At 37.8% G+C, this 24,433-nt stretch overlaps 1 protein-coding gene across 1 annotated transcript in view; it reads right to left on the bottom strand.

Moving 5' to 3' along the window:
- Positions 1-327: 327 nt before the first annotated feature.
- Positions 328-24,433, bottom strand: part of CFTR (cystic fibrosis transmembrane conductance regulator) — a 180,560-nt gene continuing 156,454 nt past the window's right edge. The window contains exons 24-27 of the mRNA XM_025379291.1: positions 16,159-16,248; positions 4,159-4,331; positions 3,442-3,547; positions 328-2,099 (exon numbers count right to left, since the gene is read on the bottom strand). Of these exons, the coding sequence (XP_025235076.1) occupies positions 1,899-2,099; positions 3,442-3,547; positions 4,159-4,331; positions 16,159-16,248 (570 nt within the window). The 3' untranslated portion in view covers positions 328-1,898. The remainder of the gene's footprint in view (positions 2,100-3,441; positions 3,548-4,158; positions 4,332-16,158; positions 16,249-24,433) is intronic.

The raw sequence follows: 24,433 nt of genomic DNA, 5'->3' as shown, positions 1-24,433 counted from the left end.
GGGGATATTGACTAACGGGTAAAGAGTTTCAGTTTTGCAAGAAAAAAAAGTTCTGTGGAAGGATGGTGGTGACATTTGCACGACCATGTGAATGTACATAATGACACTGAACTGAATGTTAAGATGGTTAAAATGGAAATTTTTATGTTATGTATGTTTTACCATAGTTTAAAAAGATAACTAAAAATGTGTGTTCTAATTCATGTGAGATTCTCAAAAGAGGCTATATCTAAAAGACAGATTCATGTTTCATGTTCCATGAAGCTTAGAGATTGGAGTAAGAGACTGACGAAACATGACAAGTGAACGCATCTGAAAACAACGAAGTTTCACACAAATGTATGGATTTTATTGACAAGTGATATTTTCTTACAGTAATAAATATAATGCAATCTTCTTAAGAGTCAGGTTGGAGTTAGGAAGGCAGTGTACCCTTCATGGGAACAGTCAGACTGGTGGTACCATCTTCTTCAGAACTGCATCTAAGAGGGAACCTGTGTGCTGGCTGGGAATCACACAGCTGTGGGAAACAACTGCATCAGCCCTAAGGCTTCCCTCCAGACCTAAAGGTGATTCATGGCCCCTGGTTAATATCACCCTAGGTTCTCCCCTGTCCCAGTTTTAACATAATATATCATAAAAATAGCTATTGCCATAAAAAGTCAACATTTCAAATATAAAAATTATTTTATACAAATATAATTCATAATTATTCTTTTAAAATACAGCATTGTTACATATGTTTGAAACATTATTAAAATAAATATTTCGCAGAGAAAAAATTTTGCTTCACAAAATTATAAAACAGAAGCATATAAAACTAATTCATGATTGGTGCTTCTTCAGGGTATGTCTCATTCTCTCTTAGTGTAGGCAGCATGAAGTACATACATCTAGCCTGAAAACATACCACCATCACCCTATATATCTAAATGCTTGGAATTCATGTGTATCTACCCACAGTGCCCATGGCCTATCTACTCACACATCCTCTACTTGGAGCTTCTGTGGAAAGAAGGGCTTTCCTGTGGCAATTTGCACTAACATACTTTTCCAGTCAACCTCTAGTTCAGAGGTCTGTGAGCTTGTCACTTTCTGGAGTTTGCGAAAAGGCATATTAACTTCTTCATCAAGGGAACCATCCTGTCCCCTGTGTAAGACTGTAACAGCCCTTTTCCCAGGTAAGGAAAGTATTGTGATTATCTGAAATGTCAAGATTGTTGGTAGACCTGGACAATACTAACCCTGATTTCCAGGATCTGGAAGTTCTCTTTCCTGACTGCTCACTAGATGTTGAATGGGCCATATTTTGATGTGCAGTCTTGTGGTTCCTGCAGTATTCTAATACTTGCTTGGAAATGAGATAGTTGGAATGCTTAGCAAACAATATAGTTGTGTTTCTAAACATCATGGGGAGAAGAAAGAAAAAGGAATACAAGCTTATATAAACCGCCTAAGTTTCCAGTTATCATTATTTAATCATAACCCTAAGTAGTATGATTTCAGTTCTTCTCCAACACTACAAATTAATGAGTTTCACTAGACAATAAGTTGATCAACTAGGCTGATTGACATTTATAGCTGTCTTTCCAATTACTAACACATGGCAAGGGTTTTCAGGAAAATCTGGCTTGCAAAACACAAGTGGTAAATCTTCAAGGATTTGAAGTACCTTTTACATAATTTGACCATTGCCAGGAAGCTATTTATCCAGACCCATATCAGTGTCCTCAATTCCTCTTACCAAAATGTTTCTTTTTTTAAAAAAAAAAAAGGTAATTCATCTTTGTTTTCTGAGGCAGAGGTGACTGTTCTACAAGCTCCAATTCCATGAGGTGACTGTCCCACGAGCTCCAATTCCATGAGCAAATGTCTCATGTCAACATTTAGGCTGCTCTCTAAAGCCTTGTATCTTGCACTTCTTCTTCTGTCTCCTCTTTCAGAGCAGCAATTTGGGGCTGAGACTTGCACTTGCTTGAGTTCCGGTGGGGAAAGAGCTTCACCCTGTCGGAGGGGCTAATGGCTTGCCGGAAGAGGCTCCTCTCATTTAGCAGTTTCTGGATGGAATCATACTGCCGCACTTTGTTCTCTTCTATGACCTAGGGAAATGGCTGTTAGTGAGATCTGGGACAGAAGGCAGGTCAGACTACAGCAGGGACAGAAACTGGCACAGGCTCAAAGGAAAATAAAAGTCAAAGAATGCAATGTCCAGAGCCTTGCATTTTGAACAATCAGGTATATCACATTTAACTGCTGTGTCCTTTTGCTCTAAGGAGGTTCTACCATCTGTGAAATTAGCTATGATTTTCTACTCAGCAGCTGGAAGATTCTTCAGGGAGGTTTAGTGGAACTGAAGGTGCTTTGAAAACAAAATATTAGGTCCCTTATATATTACCTTAAAAATGAGTGTAAGTCTACAGCACCATAAAGAGTTGAACTTCTTCAACAGTGATCTGAAGCTTAAGAATTCCAGACTAGTCAGGATGTCCCTGAGTTTAATACACCTCCTTGGCTTGTTCAAGTTGAGCAAATCCAAGATCAGACAATAGAGGACTTTACTTAGATTCTTGAACTTGTCCATGGCAGGGCAAGAGGTTGTGAGTCTGTCCCCCTAATTTGTTACTTCAAGCTTAGTGATAATCATGGTAATAACAAGCCTTCAGCAAGGAAACCATTTACTTCCAGGAGGCTCAAAAGCCTGAACAGAAATGACGTGATACATCATCCTCAGAACTTCCTTGTGACTAAACCATAGAGAATTTGTAAACATCACTTGAAAGAATCTGTGACAGTTTTATTTTGTTTTAATAAAGACAGATGGGGCCTCACTATGTTGCCTGGACTGATCTTGAATTCCTGGTCTTAAGTAATCCTCCTACCTCAGCCTCCCAAAGTGTTGTGATTACAGACGTAAGCCACTGTGCCTGGCCCTGTGACAGTTTTTTAAGAACAGTGAGAAGGTGGTTGAGAAAGGTACTACCTGAACCCAAATCATGGCTAGAAAAATGAAATGTGCCTCTCAACTTTGTCATTAATACCATAAATTAGACTGCAAGACAACTAGGCCTGTCCCAGACCACATCCATGGGAGATTTAGTTATTGAAAGAATCATAAGGACCTTTTTAAAAATCTTAAACAGTAGAGTATTTTGTATGGCTTGGTCCCCAAATAAAGGGCTCAAAAATTATATATATCCTATTTATAAATATAACTTAGTAATATGCTGCCATTTTAGATTTACTGTATTTCAACCTCACCACATGGCTCAGATCAAAGTGAAAAACTTGTGCGGCTATTTTGAGTAAAGCTGGATGGCTGTATGACACATATTTTTGAAAAGAACTTGTACATTGTTACAATTTGCAGGAACTATCACACCTGAGATTGTTATCAAGCATTACAAGGGAAACAAGATCTTAAGTAAAGTTATAAAGACTCACCAAAAATTGTTGGCATTCCAGCATTGCTTCTATCCTGTGTTCACAAAGGATTACTGTGCAGTCAGCAAATGCTTGTTTTAGAGTTCTTCTAATTATCTGGTATGTTCTAGAAAAGAAAGAAAATACTATACATAATATCACAGAACAGTAATTATCTGTATTTACTATTACTAATAGTAATTATGTCTATTGTTCTCTTAATTTATCTCTTTAAATTACTTCTTTCTTTAAGTTCTTTTCACATAATGTTGATCTAGAGTTAGCCACAATCAGCTTTTCAACCATGGGGTAGATTCTAAGTATCCACAAATAAACAGGACAAATATTTAGAAGAAACTTTTATAAATGAGTATATTTTTCATTATGTAGATTCACCAGTACTTCTTTATTTGGGGCTATAAACATGCTTATGGTGTAAATGGGATACAAAGGCAAATCATAAGGATCAGATTATGCCCATGTATTTAAAAGTTTCATCATGTATTGACAAGGGGGAAGACTTTGTATGAAACTAAAAACTATCTTCAGAAGAAAACACAAGACTCTTAGATAAGGAAATAAGCATTTATGCTCATTTCCACTGGGCAATTATTTCATTTCCTGGGGGAGGCCCCCACTTACAGAATGATAGCCTAATAGAAATATGTGTTACCATGAAGCAGGCATAATGATTCTGTTCCTATTGTGCTATTAAGTAACAGAACTTCTGAAACTCACACTGGATCCAAATGAGCACTGGGTTCATCAAGCAGCAAGATCTTCGCCTTACTGAGAACAGATCTAGCCAAACACATCAACTGCTTGTGGCCATGGCTTAGGACACAGCCCCCATCCACAAGGACAAAGTCAAGCTTCCCAGGAAACTGTTCTATCACAGATCTGAGCCCAACCTGCAGTTAGAGAAGGTAGTTCAGATACCACAGAGTTAAAAACACTCAAGCGGTCGACATTCTAAAAATAAACACGGGAGTTCTGAAAGCTTATGTTTTTCATACCAATCCCTCTAGCCCCACTACGTGCCACCATTTGAATATGATTGAGCAAAAGTCTATTTATTACCTTGACAAGTCTAAAGAATCAGTCTATAACTTGTTTTATCTTTGTAGTTCATTCATTAGGAAACTTTCAATGAGTGCCTATTATGTGCCACGTATCCCAAAAGGTAGTAAGGAAACAATACGTGGTACATGGCTCTTGTGAGGCTCAGGGTTTATAAAGGTGTACCTAAATTATTCCAACACAACTGAATGCATGCTGGAAAAGATAATACGTATACAGAGGATTACTGTATACTGAAGGCATACTGCAGGTATGCCTTCTAGTATGACATCCTATGTAGACAGAAGATAGAATGCAACATAAAGGATGGAGGTATGATATCATCCTTGGTGCTACGTCCCATCTTCTACTCTGTCATGATTGAGGACAAAAGATAGCATAAAATAATCAACTGTGGGGTTTTTTAAATTACATATGGAAAATTGCTATTCATCTTTTGAAATCATAAAAACTAACTGTAACAAATAGATAAAAATATGAAGTAAAAAATACTGGCATTAAAATAGTGGCATAACACTAGGACATATAAAGCCTCTTAGATATTGGGGTAGAAAATGAGGGCTGTATTAGGGTCAATGACTTTTTTTTAAGCTAGACAGTAAAAGTAAAGTTTGAAAATGCAAATGAGATATAGAAACCCATTCTATCAAAATATGACAGTTATTGAAGTATTGGATTTATCGATTATTCGAATAAATGTGCATTAAATGTTTATTTTTGGCAAGTACTCCTGAGTGTATGAAGGCCAAAGAGATATACAGATGATTGTCTCCTGCCCTTGAGAAGTCTAGAATTTAGTATCAGGAGGTAAGATGGGCTCCCACCTGACTGTAATGGAGAATGAGACAATGGCCTCAGAAAGAATCTTTTGATTTCAGAGTTAAAATCAGAAATGGCCCAAAACACTGTGTTTGTTCATAAAAAATTAACTGTGTGTCCATCATCTTACCAGGAGACTTTAAGCCTCTTTGATATTGGGGTAGAATATGAAAGTTGTGTTAGGACTAATGGCTTGTTTTTTTTAAGCTGGATAGGAAACAAACAAAACACATTTGAAAGTATATTGCACATGATACTCCTTTCCTTCGTTGGTTTTTCATAAAAGTAATCTCACCTTGTGGAAATTAATTAAAGTTTGAGAAGAGTTTCTGGTATGGTAGGAAATGTAAGCACATTTATTCGACAAGGGGGACTACTCTGATGTATCCCCGAAGACTCAAACATAAAACTTAGAAATACAAGTGCTGAGAATTTGAATAAAGGGCATTGGGCAGGGAGTTAGAGGACCTGTGTCTTTCTTTGTGCCTTCAACGTTTTTTATTGTTTCAGTCTATGAAGCTAAGCTGCTATGGTCTATCTTTTTTAAAAAAACAAAAACAAAATCCCTCCCTTGTTTCTAGGTTCTCCTTTAGCTATCATTCAACATCCGCCTATTTAGTCATCTAGAAATCTCAAGAAATTAATGTGCATCTGTCGTCTCTACTGCTTCACACCACAAGAATTTTTCTTTCTTAAAACATCTACTCCTTGGCTTAAGAGAAACCACACACTCTATGGCCATTTCTTCCTATTGTCATGTATGAGCAACTCTCCCTCTTCCTGCCCCCTTGAATATTAGTCTTTGTCATTTCCAACTCTCCAGACTCTCCTCTGAGATCCCAGTCATTTTCAGGGAATTGAGGACCACCTATAAGCTAATAATTTTCAAATCTTTATCTCGATCCCTAGACTTCTTCCAATTACTTTTTAAATCATTTTCCTCCTTACCAACTCTATTACAGTGACCCCAGTCTGGGTCATCATCATCTCTTAGGCATCATCCTACAAATCTCAATTAGTCAAATTGCGAGTGCACCATACAAACACCCCAGGGATCTTCCAAAGATGTAGGTTTGACCATATCACTTCTGTTTTAAATCCTATGGTAGTTCTCCTCCTGGCGGAATAAAATCTAAGGTCTTTCACCTGGTATATGAGGCATCCAAATGGAGCCCTCTTCACTCTTATTCCCAGCGGCACCAAACATCTTGTAGTTCCCTAAACACCTTGATACTCTCAAGTGATGCCATTGCTAAGCCTGACATATCCTTCTGAATATCCCTGATCATCTCTTAAGGCATTCAACCAGGTACCTAGTGATAGTAGAATTTGTGCAAGTTTCCCTCGTTAGACTGTAAGCTTCTTGAGGGTAAAAATGTGCTCTTCAGCTCTGTGTTCCTAATGCCAGTCCTGGGTAACTGTCAACCTCAACAATTCATTCATTTATCAAATAGGTACTGAGCTCCTAGAATGTGGGTGGCCAAACAAAACAGAGTTTTGATGAATGATAAATGAATCAAAACTTAAGGATGAATGAATGAGCACTGGCTTAAGCTCTGCCGTTGTAAAATGTTATCTAAGACATATCACTTTGCACGTGAGTATTTAAGATGCTATAAATTTCCCACAAAATCAAATTATAAAATTAAAAGTTCCCTAACACTGACAGAAATGATAGTACTTTAGATCAATCAGCAGTATTTGAGGTTTTGGTTTTTTTTTTTTCCCAGTCAAATTAACCAGCAAGAAAAGGTCTGGCTAAAGACTGGAGCTCTAGAGTCAAACACAGTCAGCTTTGAATCTGTCCTCTTCGGCTCATTTGCTGATGATATCAGGTGCATTATTTTAAGTCTCATTTATCTCATATGTAAAAAAATGGAGAAAATAATAATATTGATGTCAAAGGGTTGTTACGAGGATTACCAGAGATAATTTGTGGAAAGCGGCTCCCACAGAGTATGGCACATGGTAAGTACAATAATTATTAGTATTATTGGAGCCTGGGCAACTCCAAGGACATGGGCTCGGTAACTGAAACACTACCTTTGTGTGACAACAGCTTTGTAAAAATTTTCCTTCACAAGTTGCCTTGGGAATTAAATTAGCAGGAAGTACTGCAATACTGTGAAGTTAGTGATGGCCATAGTAACAGGGTGGAGATTTTGGTCAGAATGCAGTACGCTCCCTCTAGATTCACACTAGTCATACACTGATTTCCTAAGGCCATACTAGGAAAGCTGTTTGACTGTCTTAGACTTTGCACTTGTGGCAAAGAGCGGAGCAAAGTATGTTTTTCCCCAGATGAAATTCTTTATTAGAAGTAAATAATTACATAAATTTATATATAACTGTCAATATTTAGAGAATAGAATTTTTAAAATGAATGACACTAAGACTGACCAATGCAGGGGATATTTTGCAATATTCCTATCTCACTGTTTCATTCACTATGAAGTATAGTGAAAAGCTTTTTAGAATCATCTTCATTACAGAAAAGTCAACATAGTTAATAAAACTTAAAATTGAAGTCAGTAAACATTTAAGAAATTTATTAAGTGCCTATTTTCTGCCAGACATGGTAATAGGCTTTGGTGAGATAATGGAAAGCAAGATAGATTAGTAATTGTTTTTGAAAAGTACAAAGTTATTGTTACCAATCATATGTGCTGATAAGAATTCTCCTAGGGATCTTTCGGATGTAAATGACTGCTTAGTCATGTATTCCTTCAACTGGCTCTTAATGAGAGTTTATTAAATTCTAGGTACTCTGACGGACCCAAGATTCAAAGATGAGTAACAGGAGCCTCTGCCTTAAAGGAAATTATGGTCCAAAAGGGGAGAAAAATAGTAAGTGGAAAATTACTGTTCAAAGAGATAAGCACTATGGGCAAAAAACAAACAAACAGGAAATTGCTAGAGATCATCTGATTCAGTGATCTGTGGCAGTAGAATCCTTTATCCTTTAAATATGTATATATATGCACACACATACTCACACATGTATATTCCCAATATAATCTTTCTTTTCTTTTCTTTCTTTTTTTTTCTTTCTTTCTCTTCTTTCTTTCCTTTCTTTCTTTCTTTCTTTTTTTTTTTTTTTGAGACAGAATCTTGCTCTATTGCCCAGGCTAGAGTGCAGTGATGCGATGTGGGCTCACTGCACCCTCCGCCTCCCAGGTTCAAGCAATTCTCCTGCCTCGGCCTCCTGAGTAGCTGGGATTACAGTGCCTGCCACCATGCCCAGCTAATTTTTGTATTTTAGTGGAGACAGGATTTCTACATGTTGGCCAGGCTGGTCTTGAACTCCTGATCTCAGGTGATCCACCCACCTTGGGCTCCCAAAGTGCTAGGATTACAAGTGTGAGCCACTGAGTCCAGTCCCCAATATAATCTTGTTAACACTATCATTAGAAACCATTTTTCAATAAATTAAAAAAAATATGTACAAACTTTAGCTCAGTCCTGTCCAAACCAAGAAGACTTCAAAATTACTGGAATCTAAAGTTTTCTAATTATTTTCATTACAACCTAGCATTAAAAATAAATAAATAAAAACATCAACAGTTTGTAGATATAAAGAACTCTAAGAAAAATAACTTGCCAGCTTCATGCTAATGAGCTAATAAGTAGTATGTACTTCCCAAACTGCTGTGAAAAAAGAAGAAATTTTGTTTTGTAACATGTTAAACTAAAAAAAAAAAAAATGTCTAAGAGTTTGTAAAGGATTCAAAATGTTGACTTTTGCTATTGCCGTACTCTGGAATGTTATTATGGAGCAAGAGTTTGCTCTTGTGACAGAGAAACATGAAAAAAAAATCATAAAAGTGAATTGCAGTTTTACTGAATAATCTGTAAGTGACAGTTATAAAAATAGACACAGTCAACTCCTTTTGATACTCTGTTTGCTACTCTGTAGATTTTTCAGGGTAAATTTTCAACTTACGAGGCCACTATTGCTGCTATTCAGCTTGTTTTCTAAAATACCTTACTATCAATGAGTAAGGATGGAAACTATTTTATAAGTAATTGAAAAAGCAAACAATTACCCAAAAAGCCTTCATTCCAAAATCAACAGACATTGTACTTAGATTACAGACAACCCTGAGATAGCCCACAGGGGTGATGCAGCTCTGTTCCTGCATCTGCCAGCTGTCCCAGTCGAGGCCCTCAGACATCTCAAGGCTCTGAGTCCTCATTTTAAAGTGAGGATGGTAATACCTGCTGTGTATCAATCATAAGGCTGTTTCCATGATTTATTACATATGAAATGAAAGAACGCCTTATTCATTCAACTGATATTTACTGAATACCATCCGTGTGTGCAAGACTACTCTAGGCCCTGGAAATACCACAATGAATAGGATAGAATCCCTGACCTCCAGGAACTTCCACTCCAGTAGGGGACATGGAGAAGTTAAAAAGTAAATCTCCAGCCAGAGTGAGAAATGCTATGAAAGGGGTGGAGTTATAGGGTACACCTAAGAAACTGAGACCTGGAGTGTCGAGGCAGATTTTTGGAAAGAAGTGATGTGTAAGGAGAGGCCTGAAAGACGGTAGAAGCAGGCAGTGAAGGGCTGGGGAGTTTCCCAGGTGGAGAACAGCATGTGAACAAAAAAGCCTCTGCAGAACAGAAAGCACATGTGCTTTAGAGAACCAAAGAACATCAGTATAACTGAATCATGGAAAGTAAGGGGAAGTTGGGCAGTGAGTGTAGAAAGCCAAACAAAGAAGAAATCATGAAGGACCTGGTAAGCTACCTTAAGCAGTGTGGACTTAGTCCAGAAGGCATTAAGGAGCCATATGAAGGGAAGAAACAAGTGATCAGATGTGGGGTTTGAAGAGATCACCAGAGCTGCAAAGAGCAGAATGAACTGTTGGGGGTCAATGAAGGAAATGAGCCAGGAAGCTATTTCAGAAATTCATGCAAGTGTTAATAGTGGTGTCAGGTGGAAATGAAGAAAAGTGAATATATTCCAGATACTCCCGAGGGACAGCATTGACAGGATGTGGCATGTGGGTACCCGTGGAGGAACCTGAGAGTGAAAGACGAGTCCCAGGTCTTGGCTTTGGGAAACTGGAGGGTGGGATGTCATTCAGTGGAATTAGGAACACAGGACAGGTATGTGGTGGGGCAGGGAAGGAACACAATCATAGACATAAGGTGCTTTTCATACGCTGAGATATCAGATGGAAAGCTCTGGGAACAGGCAGATATGGAGGTCATCAAAATAGAGATATTAGTTAAAGCCAAAAGGACACATGAAATTTCCCAGGGAAATTAAGTAAAGTGAGACAAGAACTAGGATTCTGTCAAACACCATTTAAAGGATGACCAAGTAAAGTCCAGATTAAAAAAAACATGATTATAGTTACTTTTACTTGGTACCTATATTTGCCTGGCACTGCGCTGGGCCCATTTTACATGTAAACTTGAAAAGTCACAACAATCCTACCAATTTATTGGGCCACAATGCCAGAAGTCTATTTGTTTTTCTCTCGGGATTCAGTTTCTTTTAAAATTCTCTTTTGTCTACACAGCTGGTAATTTCAGTTTGGCACCAATCTTGGAGAGAAGCTGTCTGAGCCTAAGCTGTTTTGGGATGGGTAAATTAAACTATCCAACTTCTAGGTCTTAGAAACTCTCTTTCCTTCCCTTGGTCTTGCTTTAAATTCCCCCATCAAATGACAGGGCAGAGTGCCATGGTAAAGGTCTGGACCCAGGAAATAAGGAAAAAGGAGGCTGTCTGGACCAGCTTTGGTTCTAAGCCCTCCAGCTAGTAACTAGGCACAAGTCCTCATGGCTTCATGAGATGCAGTCCAGATCAGCAAGGATAAGATTCTACACTGGAGTTGGAAGCCAAGTCCAAACTAGAAATAAAGCATTTCTTGGCCTGGAATTGTCACTGTATATATTTTTAATTTCCATTTGGGAAAATGGAGAATTATGTAGGAGGTGCTGTTGGGATAAGATTCAGGTGTTTGGCTATTTGTCATTATTCTGTTCATTTACCTCTAGAGATACTAGTCATGGCAAGGACACAGAGAGGACTAAGTGAGATGACATACATCCTGGTTTGTCCTGGCAAGTCCTGCTTTACACTGTTGTCATAATGTCCTCTTCCAGTTTAGTATCTGACACGCCCAAAAATGTCCTGTTTGGGCAAATTATATTATCAACTGTATTAGACTAAAGCCTAGGCCTCGTGACTTTGAAACCCAAATGCCTTTTCTGCTTCTCTAGGCTGATATTTGCTTGTTTGTATGCTGCTAGCAGGCTTTCTCATCAAAAACCTATCACTACTACTCAAAAAAGCACACTACTACTCAACAAAAACTCAGCACTACTACTCAAAGTGCTCATGACATTAAAGTTAGACTAATATCATCATCTTTGTGAACAGTGAATTATTAAAAAGGAGAACAGTAAAAATATAAATCTAAATATGAACTGATTAAATAAAAATCTAAACAGGTAAAAGTTTTGCATTATATTAGTATTTAAAATCATAACCACAGGCTCTAAGATTTTAGATTATACTTATGATCCTGCTTTCCTGTAAATTTTATTTTGATTTGGCAATACTTGCAGATTTCATAAAGGCTAATGTCTTCCCTCCCAAGTTTCTCTTCCATTGCATTGTGTTCCTATAGTGCATTCTCTGAAGTCACATCAAAGATCTTAAAATGTGTCACTTGCAATTTAGTTAATGTTTTCTTTAAAGCCCCTGTGTTTGCTGGGTAATAAGGAAACTTTGATAATGAAAACGGTTAATCTAAGTACATTTTATTAGGGGCATGTTAAGGTTGGGCACTCAATGGGTAAGTGTTTAACACTCACAGGCATTTCAAAGCTCCTGGCAAGGTCCACTGTGAAGGGAGGCAGAAAAGGGAAGAACATTTGGGATAAACAGAAATTGGGCTACAAGGATCAAAAGTGCTAATAGTGGAATACAGTTGTTCTCTAAGAAGACCTTTGAGGCTGAACATTTTAGGTCCCCTGATCCTATTCTGCTTCTGCCACAATCCAGACCTTTGGACTTAAGTTTAATAAAACAAATAATTTATGTTCCCCTTTTCTTTAATATAATGCTTATATTTTTAAAATTATAAGTTTATAGCTAGAGTATTCTGTTAAAGAAACCGAGAATTTCTCCAGCTCTTCTCCCCACCAAATTCCTCTGTATAATGCCCTCAATTATAATGAACCACCTGTTGGATAAACATAAGGTGTTATTTGGAAAATTTTATTCCATTTTAGTTAATATATTTCCTATATAGTGTCCTAATGCTTCGAAGGATGGCATATGCCTCATCTAGGTCATGTGGTATTTTGCCTGGCAGTACTCACAGCCACATACCCAAAGGCAGACGATTCCTGGCGACTTCCAAAGAAAACTATAGTCATTTGCAGGTGCTCTAGAATGAGCATCACTCTTTTGTGCTAAACCTATGTTTCCCAGAGAAGTATATCAAGTCAAACCAAAGCCTCCTTCTTATAGTGGAGAACTTCAGAACTCAGATAGGGAGTAGATGAGAAGGTGTGGAGAGATGATACCTTATACTGGGAATAATCCCAGTGTAGTGGAGTTGCCTGGGTCTCTTCTAATTCATGTTTCATTGATGCACATTGATTACGGAAGGACAAAGTAGTGCTATCTATGGGTTTGCTATAAACTGAACTCTTCTGTCCCCCTGCCAAAGTCATATATTGAAATCCTAACTTCAAAGATGATGGTATTAGGAGGTGGGGCCTTTGGGAGGTTATTTAGGTCATGAGGGCTCTACCCTAAACCCATGATTTGGATTAGTGCCCTTATAAAAGACATCCCAGAGAGCTAGCCTGCCCACTCTTCTGCCATGTAACAACACAGTGAGAACACAGACATCTGTGAGGAAGCAGGCCTTCACCAGACACAAAATCTGCTGGCACCAGATTTTGAACTTCCCAGCCTCCAGAACTGTGGAAAATAAATTTTACTGTTGTTTATAAGACATCTGGTCTATGGTATTTTGTTGTAGCAGCCCTAATGGACTAAGACAGAATATTGGTACTAGGATCTGGGTACTGCTGTAACAAATACTCAATGTGGAAGCAGCTTTGGAACCAGGTAATAAGTAGAGACTGGAAGAGTTTTCAGGTACATGCTAGAAAAGGCCTACATTGCTGTGAATGGACAGTTAAAGGCAATTCTGGTGAGGGCTGCGGAGAGGAGAGCTGTAGAGAAAGCTACTGTCTTCTTACCAAATACCTAAGTGGTCATGAGCAGAATGTTTGCAAAAATATGGATGGTAAAGGCCCAATCTGATGGGTTTTCAGATGGAAATGAGGAACACGTTATTGGGCAATGGAGGAAAAGCTATCCTTGTTATAAAATGTCAAAGAACTTGGCTGAGCTGTTTGTGTCCTAGGGTTTTGTGGAAGGCAGAACATGAAAGCAGTGAAATTGAATATTTGACTGAGGAAATATCCAAGCAAAGTTGAAGGAGCACCTTAGTTATTCTTGACTGCTCATAGTAAAATTCAAAATGAGAAATGACTTCAAAATGGAATTATTGGTCAAAAGGGAAGCAGAACTTCAAAATTTGGAAAATTCTCAGCCTATCCATATTGTGAAAGATGAGAAAGCCTTCTCAGGAGAGAATACAAAGGTTGTGGCCAAATTTGATAAGGAGATTACTATGGACTAGCCATCTCAACAGAAACTAGGTGCTATGCATTAAGACAGTGGGGACATTAGTCAGCCACCTAAACAGAAGCCAGAATTTATAGTCCAAGACAATGGAAGAATGACTCCAAAGCCATTTAGAGATCTTCCAAGCCGCCTTTCCCATCATAGGTTCAGAGTACAGAAGCCTGGGGTGGGGCAGAAAGATTTCAAAGGAGGGGCTACAATTGCCCCATGCCACCTCACACTGCAGACTTCACATTGCCACCTCATTGCAGACTTTACATTGCCACCTCACACTGTAGTGTTTGCTCCTGTATTAGCCCATTTTCACACTGCTATAAAGAGACTAGGTAATTTATAAAGAAAAGAGGTTTAATTGACTCACAGTTCTGCATGGCTGGGTAGGCCTCAGGAAACTTACAATCATGGCAGAAGAGAAAGAGTTATGTCTTACATGGTGACAGGCAAGAGAGAGGGTGTAAGAGCAGGGAAAACTGCCTTATAAAACCATTGGATCTCATGAGAACTCATTCACTATCACATGAACAGCATAGGAAACCACGCCAATGATCCAATCACCTCTCACCAGGTCCCTCCCTCAACACATGGGGATTATGAAGATTATAATTCAAGATAAGATTTGGGTGGGGACACACCCAAACCACATCAGCTCCCCATACTCCATTGCCAAGCATCTCCACCACCCTAGGTGTAGCTCTAGCAGACTCCAGGGCTCATGCACTACTCTCAGCAAAACTGTAGGGGGATGGCTGCCTTCACCTAGATTTCAAGAACTCAGAGAGTCACAGGGCCCAGGTAGAGGCCCAGGGATGAGGTCATCACATAGAGCCCACAGTAGGGCAATGCCCAGTGGAGCTATGAAGGCGGGGCCACCTATGCAATCCCAGACCAGTAGAACCGCCAGGCATGCAATTGCACACTCAGAGAGCCATAGGTATGGGATTGGAGCACAGACCTGCCACAAAGAATGAGACACTCAAATCCATGAGGATAGAGCCTCCACCCCAGGGTGTCCAGAGGTGAGACACCACTCCAGTAAGCCTGGAGAGCAAAACAAAACAAATTATTCTCAAGCCTTAAAGTTTTAGACTTATAGAGACCTGTCACTCCTTTTTTCTTTTCTATTTCTCTTTTTTGAAATGGGACTGTCTAGCCTGTGCCTGTTTCACCATTTTATTTTGAAAGCACATAATAGGTTTGATTTCACAGTTTCATAGTTGGAGAGCAATCTGCCTAAAGATGAATCACACCTTAAGTCCCACTCTACCTGATTTAGCTGTTTGTGCTGATTTAGATGATATTTAGATGAAACCTTGAACTTCAGCCTTGTAAGTTGATGCTGGAACAAGTTAAGACTTTGGGGGCTATTGGGATGGAATGAATGTATTTTGCATGTGAAGAAGACATGAACTTTGGAAGCCAGGAGTGAAATGCTATGGTCTAAATATTTGTGTCCCCCCACCCCCTCAAATTCATATGTTAAAATCCTAACCCCCAAGGTGATAGTATTAGAATGTGGGACATGTGGGAGGTGATTAGGTCATGAGCACAAAGCCCTCATGATGGGATTAGTGCCATTGTAAAAAAGACCCCAGAGAGGTCTTGCCCCTTCCATTACATGAGGACACAGCAAGAAGGCACCATCAATAAACCAGGAAGTATGATCTCACCAGACAACAAACCTGCTGGCACCTTGACCTTTGACTTCTCAGCCTCCAAAGATTGCTTATAAGCAGCTCAGTCTTTGGTATTTTATTTTAACAGCCTAAATGGACCAAGATAGGGCCTGATAGTTGGAGCCTTACTACTGAGGAGAGAAGTAGGTCCAGTCAAAAGTACCTGTTGTTCCAGGTATGTTAGGGTACTCCATTTTAAAGCTGTGCACAGAAATACACACACACAAAGTGTGTAGAATGATCTCAGCCATATCAACCATTTGTGTTGGTATAAGTTACCTCTTTCGAAATCATTTCAGTTACAGGTAGGTCCAGTCAAAAGTACCTGTTGCTCCAGGTATGTTAGGGTACTCCATTTTAAAGTTGTGCACACACATACACGCACACAAAGGTGTAGAATGATGTCAGTTATATCAACCATTTGTGTTGATATGAGTTACCCCTTTCAAAATCATTTCAGTTAGCAGCCTTACCTCATCTGCAACTTTCCATATTTCTTGATCACTCCACTGTTCATAGGGATCCAAGTTTTTTCTAAATGTTCCAGAAAAGATAAATACTTTCTATACCAATAAAGAAAAGAAGAAAAAAGTATGAATAACCTATATATCTTTTTATTTTTCCCTTATTGTATTGTAAAATATTTCAAGTGAAAAAATATTTTAAAATAAGAAACACCCGTGGACTTACCATCCAGTTCTCTCAAATTTTAATATTTTATCATGTCTGCTTTGTATCATACTTTTAAGAAACAAATATTACAGCAATATTTGGAGTCCCTTGTGAACATTTTTCTAATCCCAATATCTTTAGAATAAATAAATTGAGATAATTGTTAATTGTAGAATATTAAAAAATTTTATTCCTAGTAAGATTCCTTATTACAAGCAAATGTAATATAAAATTAAAAAGTAAAAAAACAAAAACAAAAACAAAAACCTGTAAGTTTATGAGTTATAATTAACTTGGTAGAACAAATTCCTAGTTTGTTAATGTATTTCTTTGGATTTCTCTGATAAGCCTAGCTTCCTAAGGGATTTTGAAATTTCTTTAACTTATGCTTATTCAAATACACATGTTTATCTCATCTATAAACCAAGGCAAAACTCTACTATCTGATCAGACAGGCACAAGAGAGAGCCTCAACTTAGAAATCAGTGGAAATGCAGAAGTCAAATATTTGCTTAACTGAATGCATGTTCCTGGTAAGGAACAAAATGACAATCTAATTCCCTGCATGGAGCATTGCACAGCTATCACTCTGAGACATCTACTTACCAGATCACCGTCTGCTTAGGTCTACCTATATTATTTTAAAATGTCTTAAAAGAAAATCACTGTCTCATTGGGGAATGCCGATGCAATAACAATAATAATATTTAGTTCTCTGTGCATAGGGGTGAATTGAAAATAATATTTTTGATACCAACATTTAGAATTTTTTTTTATCCCTTTTTCTTTTGCCTTTGGTTAATAACATCCATTAAGGGGAATTAAGAATGAAATTTCTTGAAGTGTAGTTTTTACCAATTGCCTTGAAATGAGAATATTCAGTGGCCATCTGGTCCACAAGGAACCACAGAGGCAAGTCAATCCCCAATTAATGGTGTCTGTGTCTCTCAGGCAGGAGAGTATCCTCAGCAAGTCAGCCAAGTTTACTGGGGGTCATGTTAGAAACGTCATACCCTGGGGCATACCTTATGACTTAAAGAAAAAGTTGTTGTCACATGTCTCAGGAACTCTCTAGAGAGGTCAGCTAGGAACCCTATGCTGATATTTCTCAACCTACATCAAAATCACCTTCCTGAAAGGTACTTACATTGCTTTACAGAGGTGAATATAAGAGATAAGCATATGACTCATAGGATCATAAGATATGTGATGGATATGTTTGTGTATCCACCTCCAAACTTCTATATAAATAAACGTAATGTCTGAATAAACTGAAGAGAGTAGACAAAGGTCATTATTGGAGAATTCTGAAAAACTAAAGAGAATTAAACAAGAAGCAGTGCTGAGAACTTGAGTCAGTTCATTATTTAAGCAAGTGGATTTATTTAGTATATAAAGTTAAAAAGCCTTGCTGATAGAATTTTGCCATTTGCTGTTTTTTATATATTTTTCATTTTATATTGTGGTTCTTTAAATAAAAGGTTTCTAGCATTATAGAAAAGAACAGGAAATGATAATTTTAAGGGTTAACCAAGTATCAATGTATTACCTGCTACAGAAAAGTTATCTCCACCAAAAGGATGGGACCCATAGCTCCCATTTATGGCAGACTTACTATGAACCATGTCCTGGGACAGGCTCATTCTATATGTTATCTCTTTCAATCTTCATGTCAACCTCATGAGGTAAATCCTATTATGTACATGAAGAATCAGCAGATTGGAGAAGGTAAGTGACTTGTCCAAGGTCATTTAGCTAGGAGATAGTAGGAGCTGGAATTCAAACACAGGAGTGTTTGTCTCTAAACCTGTGCCTCTCATCACCACAGCAAAATGGCTCAAGTCCTTTGTGGACCATTTTTTCCTTCCTATTTAAAGCTCAGGAAAGATTAAAGGTTGGGCAGCAGCAGTCTGATGGATGCATAAAGAGTCCATCAGTGCTCAGCAGCATATTCTTTATTTAGACAATTATCCATCCCTCTGGTCACAGGCTCAGTTCCTGGAGAGATTAGCTTCCTCTTCCTATGCAGGACCTGAGTTGAAGGGTTTTATATGGGCTACAGCTTCATTGTAACTTTCAAGGAGACTTAACACATTCAATGGAAGCACACAAACTGAAATGAAATAATGGCATTATCATGGAGGACTGCGGGAGGATGGTGGGGGGAAGGCCAAAAATGTTACAGCATCAACACAGACACAGAGTTATGAAAGGCAATGTGGCTTGCAAAGATGTTGTAGTGATGCAGTTCTGGCCTGGAAGGTATGTCTACAAACAGGAACCGAGCCTCTTTGATCCTCCATGTTTTATGAAATAGGTGCTACCTTTCTTCTCAAAGCTACTCTACCCCTAGGCCTTACCATCTCAGTGTGTGGTACCTTCATTTCCTCAATCCAGAAACCTGGGAGTCATTCATGACTTATCTTTCTCCCTGATCTTCCCAAATAAAATTAATTATCAGTCCTATCTGGAGCAAGGCAAGAGCCTCCTAATTAATTTCTTTCCTTTCACTCTTGCATCTCTTCCCATCCATTCTCATTCAGCAATCAAAGCAATTCACTACAACAGAAATTAGAACATTTCATTGACCTTTTAACAAACCTTCAAAGGTTTTCCACTACACTCAGGCCTTTAAGATGGCCTACACGACCCTACATGTTTTAGCCCCTCCTACTTCTCTGACTCACTTAGTACCCTTCTCCACTCTCTTCCCTTTCTTCCTGCCACCACACTGGCTTTCCTTCACTCCCTCAGCTTCTTCACACATTGGATTCCCCTTGCCTGGGAATCTCATTCCCTACCTTCTTTCCATGGACAACTGCCTTATTTAGGTTTCAAATTAAATATCACTTCCTCAGGGGTATCTTTCCTGATCCTCAATACCAAATAAGGTCTCCCAACATATGGTCTCATAATACTCATACTCTGCTTTCATAGCTTATAGTGAGTATTAAGATTATACATGCATTTGTGAACATTTTGTTTTTAACATCCATCTCTCCTACTAGACCATAACTGCTGTGTACCCTGTCCTTAGCAAAAGCTGTGTTCGTAATATATTCTCAATCAATTCTGCCTGAATAAATAAATGGACTCATATGAAAATATAGGAAGTAAAATACAAAAACATCAAACTCAGAGTTCAGCACATGCTGTTTTTCTTCTTTCTGAAAGAATAGCTATTACAACCTAGTATTTTGTTTTAGCTCAGAAAAAAAATATATATATACACACATACACACTATATATATGTACAGATATATGTATGTATATATATACACACATGTATATATACACACAGATATGTGTGTATATATAGATATACATGTATATATCTATCTAGATGTGTATAGATATATATATCTCTCTACTGCCATATATATATATATGCACACCCATATAGATATACACACACACACCATGTATAATTCTATTAAAATGTGGCCAAATATTTATTAGTATCACAGTCTTTAAAGAAATAATACTAATAACCCATTAAAATTTTTATCATTCTCTATAATTGCTTGGGAAATGGTAGGTCTAACTTTTATTCATAATACTATAGTTTAAAAGTTTATATAAAATATCTATTGAAGTATATTGATATATATTAATTTTAGCTAAAATAGATATATATTCAACATTATGAAGAAAGAAAGCTGTTGGTTGAAATTAGACATCCCAAAGTTTTAAGTGTGGTGAATTTGATACCATTCAGAAATTCTGTAGGTCTTTTGTCTACAGTTTACTGTCTAGTGTTAGGTACTGAAGTAAGTACTCTAATTGAAAAAAAAAAATTAACTGAACAAACTGGTTCAGTTAGAATTCAATTTCATACAATTAGGCATTTCATTCCTGTATTACAAATAGTACCTGGCACTCTCTTGCTTCCAGGGGTGCCAGTGGGTGTCTTAGTTCTGTTTTATAAACTGTTTGAACTTTCCACAAACTCATCTCTAAATTTGAAAGGTCTTTGGAGGTCACCCAAGTCCTTTTCTCTGGTTTACAAATGAAACAGTCAAGGCCCTGAGAAGTTAAGTGGTTTGCCCAATGTGGTACACTCGGACTGATTTTGCAGCAAAAAATATACCTGAAACTATCAATCACACAATGGCCCTTTATCTCTCTTTTAAGAAACTTCACCAATAGGAAAGTTAGGATGTACAAATATCTGATATTTATTTAACGCCATATACGTCATAAAAAGCACTTGAGACCCAGACAAAAATAAGAGCACCATTACTCACCCTGTGACAAACCTTTTTACTACAGCTTGACTCCTCAACTCAACTCAGTGGTAACAGATGAGCCTATATGGAGTTCTCAGGGTTGCTCATGTATATTTCACTGCAACAGGCATTATGCTTTAGCATTGGATGTCAAACAAAAAAACAATAAAGCAGTTTGGCTAGTGTGGTGACTGGATGTAATATAAATTACATAAGTGGGAAGAGTGACTGTTTCTCTTTAAGCGTACAATGCTGTTTGACTTTGGCTCAGAATGGAAATCTATCTGTCTATCTATCTATCTATCTATCTATAGTAGGTAGGTAGGTAAATAATGTGTATATATATATGTATGTGTGTGTGTATGTGTATATATATATTTATTTAAGCTGTTTGACTTTGGCTCAGAATGGAAATCTGTCTATCTATCTATCTATCTATCTATCTATCTATCTATCTATAGTAGGTAGGTAGGTAAATAATGTGTGTATATATATGTGTGTGTGTGTATGTGTATATATATATTTATCTAATGCCATACACACACACACACACACTCCATGTATAGTTCTATCAAAATGTGGCCCAAATGCTTACAAATATCACAGTGGTTTGGATCTCCCTTTTTGACAATGTCTGCAACATTTTCTTATAAATTGAATCTGTATACTAAAAATCTGTTCAGTGTGAACAAATCAAGATCCTAAGTTTATGTTAGAGAATGTTTAAAAATAAGTATTGGCCAGGCACTGTTACTAATGTTTGAATTCTCAGTGCTTTGGGAGGCCAAGGCAGGAGGATCACCTGAGGCCAGGAGTTTAAGACCAGCCTGTACAACATAGTAAGACCCGCTCTGAATTAGCTGGTGGTATGGTTTGGATCTGTGTTTCCACCCAAATCTCATGTTGAATTGTAATTCCCAATGTTGGAGGCGGGCCTGGTGGGAGATGACTGGATCATGGGGGTGGATTTCTCATGAATGGTATAGCACCATCCTCTTGGTGCTGTTCTCATGATAGCGATTCAGTTCTCATGAGATCTGCTCATTTCAAAGTGTGTGGCACCTCCTCCCTCACTCTCTCTTGCTCCTGATTCGTCATGTAACATGCCTGCTCCCTATTTGCCTTCCGTTAAAAGGTCAATGAAATTTTCTAATTTCTGTTGTAGTGAATTGCTTTGATTGCTGAAAGTTTGTCACCTTTCAAACTTGTAACTGAAGATTTAGAAATACATTTTAAAATATTTTTTCTGTTTTTTATGAATTAAGTGCATAATTGATTGAAAACTTCCTGAGGTCTCCTCAGAAGCAGATGCTGCTATGCTTCCTGCACAGCCTGAAGAACCATGAGCCAATTACATTTATTTTCTTCATAAATTACCCAGTTTCCAGTATTTCTTTATAGCAATGAAAGGATGGACTAATACAGTTGGGCATGTTAGTGCGGGCCTATAATCTACCTACCCAAGAGACTGAGGTGGGAGGATCACTGGAGCCCAGGAGTTCAAGGTAACACACTCAAGCCTAGGTGACAGTGCAAGACTCTGTCTCCGAAAAAGTGTTGCTTTGTTTTCAAGAATATGTATTAGTTAGAACAAAGTAGCTATAAATAGATGAACAAAATATTCCTCAGTCAAAAATATTTAAGGTTTATAACAAATACAGATTAATTTTGTAATGTTTACATATCTTTGCATATAAATGATTGCATGTAAGATATCCAAATTATTGTTTCCTCTAAAATTACTTAATGCCTTACAACCTTTTTATACTACATCTTTTTAGTATATACTTTTTCAGAGATAGCATAAAAGAAAATACTTTCCTGGTCTGACCAAATAATCAAAAATTTCACATTTTTAGGCTCAGAAAGAATAAAATTGCATCATACCTACTTCTATACAAATTATTTTTCTCTCCTCCCTTGAATTCAGTACTCCACCCCTACTGTCCTCATTTTACTCCAGACTCATCACTTCATAGCTGGAGAGCTTCCTAGCTCATGTCCCTGCTTCTCCTGCCACCTACACCCCATGCCGCAAGCAGCAGCAGGGTCCTCCACCACCCTTTCACCAGCCTCTTCCTCACTCAAAAAGGCCCAACCCATTCCTCGTGAAGCCATGTTGGCACTTGTCAAGTATTAACTTCTTTTTCCTAATACTCCCTAACTTGTGACCTCCTCTGACCTTTTGTCCCTCAACTTTTTCTAGTTCCCATCTTAGTACTTGTCCATAATCTCCCTGCCTGGCATCCTGGAATACCCTCTCAACATCCTCATGCCCCCAACCATTCTAAAATCTACAAGCTTTATGACCCTTTATGAACCACTTTAACTATCACTTTCTTTGGGAAACTATATTCTTTTGTTCACTTCTATGGTACATACCTCCAATAAAGTACTAAGATGGGGACATTATTTCTTGTGCTCAAGGAACTGTAAATAATAATAACAACCACAACACAGCATATTGTACTTACTCTGTGCCAGGGAGTAGTACTAGTTATTAACTCATTTAATCCTCACAAAAACACAATGAATTAGTTACTGCCATTACATTCATTTTACAGAAAATAAAACAGATGCACAGATAAATCAAGATTACATAGACTAAAATTCAGATACTGATGGAACCACAATCTCTCGTTAAAGAAATCAAGCATTTAGTGATTCAGCACAAAATAACGCATATTGAATTCTTATCAAGCAAGCTATTGTGTTATGCACTCTATAAGGGACAGAAAAATTAGTAAGAAAAAAATCTATGTTTTATCTAGCATTTCTATTACATTCTTTTATCAACTCTGCTTTAATCGTTGATGATTTTGTGTTTAAACCTTGCTTTCTTAACTAGGATACCTGCAAGTATTTACATTGCTAAGTGGAAATTAAACAAATACAAGGATTACTCTAATATAAGATATATTAGAAGTGCCAGATTTATAAACAACGCTCTAAATCCCATGTGGGACTGGAATGTGGGGGTGGAATGTTGGGATTAGTCAAAAACACCAAATTCACACAACATGAATGTTGCTTTGAAAAGTCTAATTTGTGTGACTCATATAACAGAGCGACGTAAGGGAAAAGATGAGGAAGGCATTGCAGTGGGAGGAGAAAAAAAGAAAGGATCACTGATGTGGGGGAGTAGCAACAACAGGGCTTGGGAGCTGGCCTTTCCTAATTACCCGTATCACATTCGCTAACTAGCCCATGCCTTGACCCATGACTCTATTTAATCACCTATATTTAATTCATCGTTTTGGTTAAACCCTTTCTTCCTTGATCTCTGACTTACGACAATGAGTGTAATTTTGAACTTTTCATTTGAAGCTCATAGGTTGGATTGGGACCTCACTGTGACATTTCAAGGACAAGTGCTATCTATACCTTTTATATAACCACAGAAGCTATCAGACTTATAATGTGAAGCATGTAGGAGTTTAATAATTAATTATTAAGTTGTTAATTATCATAAAATGAGTGAGAACTGCTACACTGCTGAATTGTCATTCACATCTACAAACACATGTTTTGGTCCCATTTGATATGTCCCAGAGCAAAAAGTGCCCCAACTTTGTGGTGGGAGTTATGTGTGGACATAGATTCTTTTCAGATCATAAAGACTAATTGCAAGAACAGGCCTAGTCGTTTCCTCAGAATAGTTTGTCACCTTTCAAACTTGTAACTGAAGATTTAGAAATACATTTAAAAATATGTTTTCTGTTTTTTATGAATTAAGTGCTTAACACAAATTCAAGGCCAATAAACCATTTCAGATCTTGTTCTAACTGCCTAAACCAATGGGGCTCTGATGATAAGCCTCATTGTCTCCTCTTCGTGACCTCACAGC

Source organism: Theropithecus gelada, chromosome 3, assembly GCF_003255815.1.
Source record: "Theropithecus gelada isolate Dixy chromosome 3, Tgel_1.0, whole genome shotgun sequence".
In the NCBI taxonomy this organism is placed as follows: Eukaryota; Metazoa; Chordata; class Mammalia; order Primates; family Cercopithecidae; genus Theropithecus; species Theropithecus gelada.
This window is presented reverse-complemented; position numbering and strand designations above follow the sequence as displayed.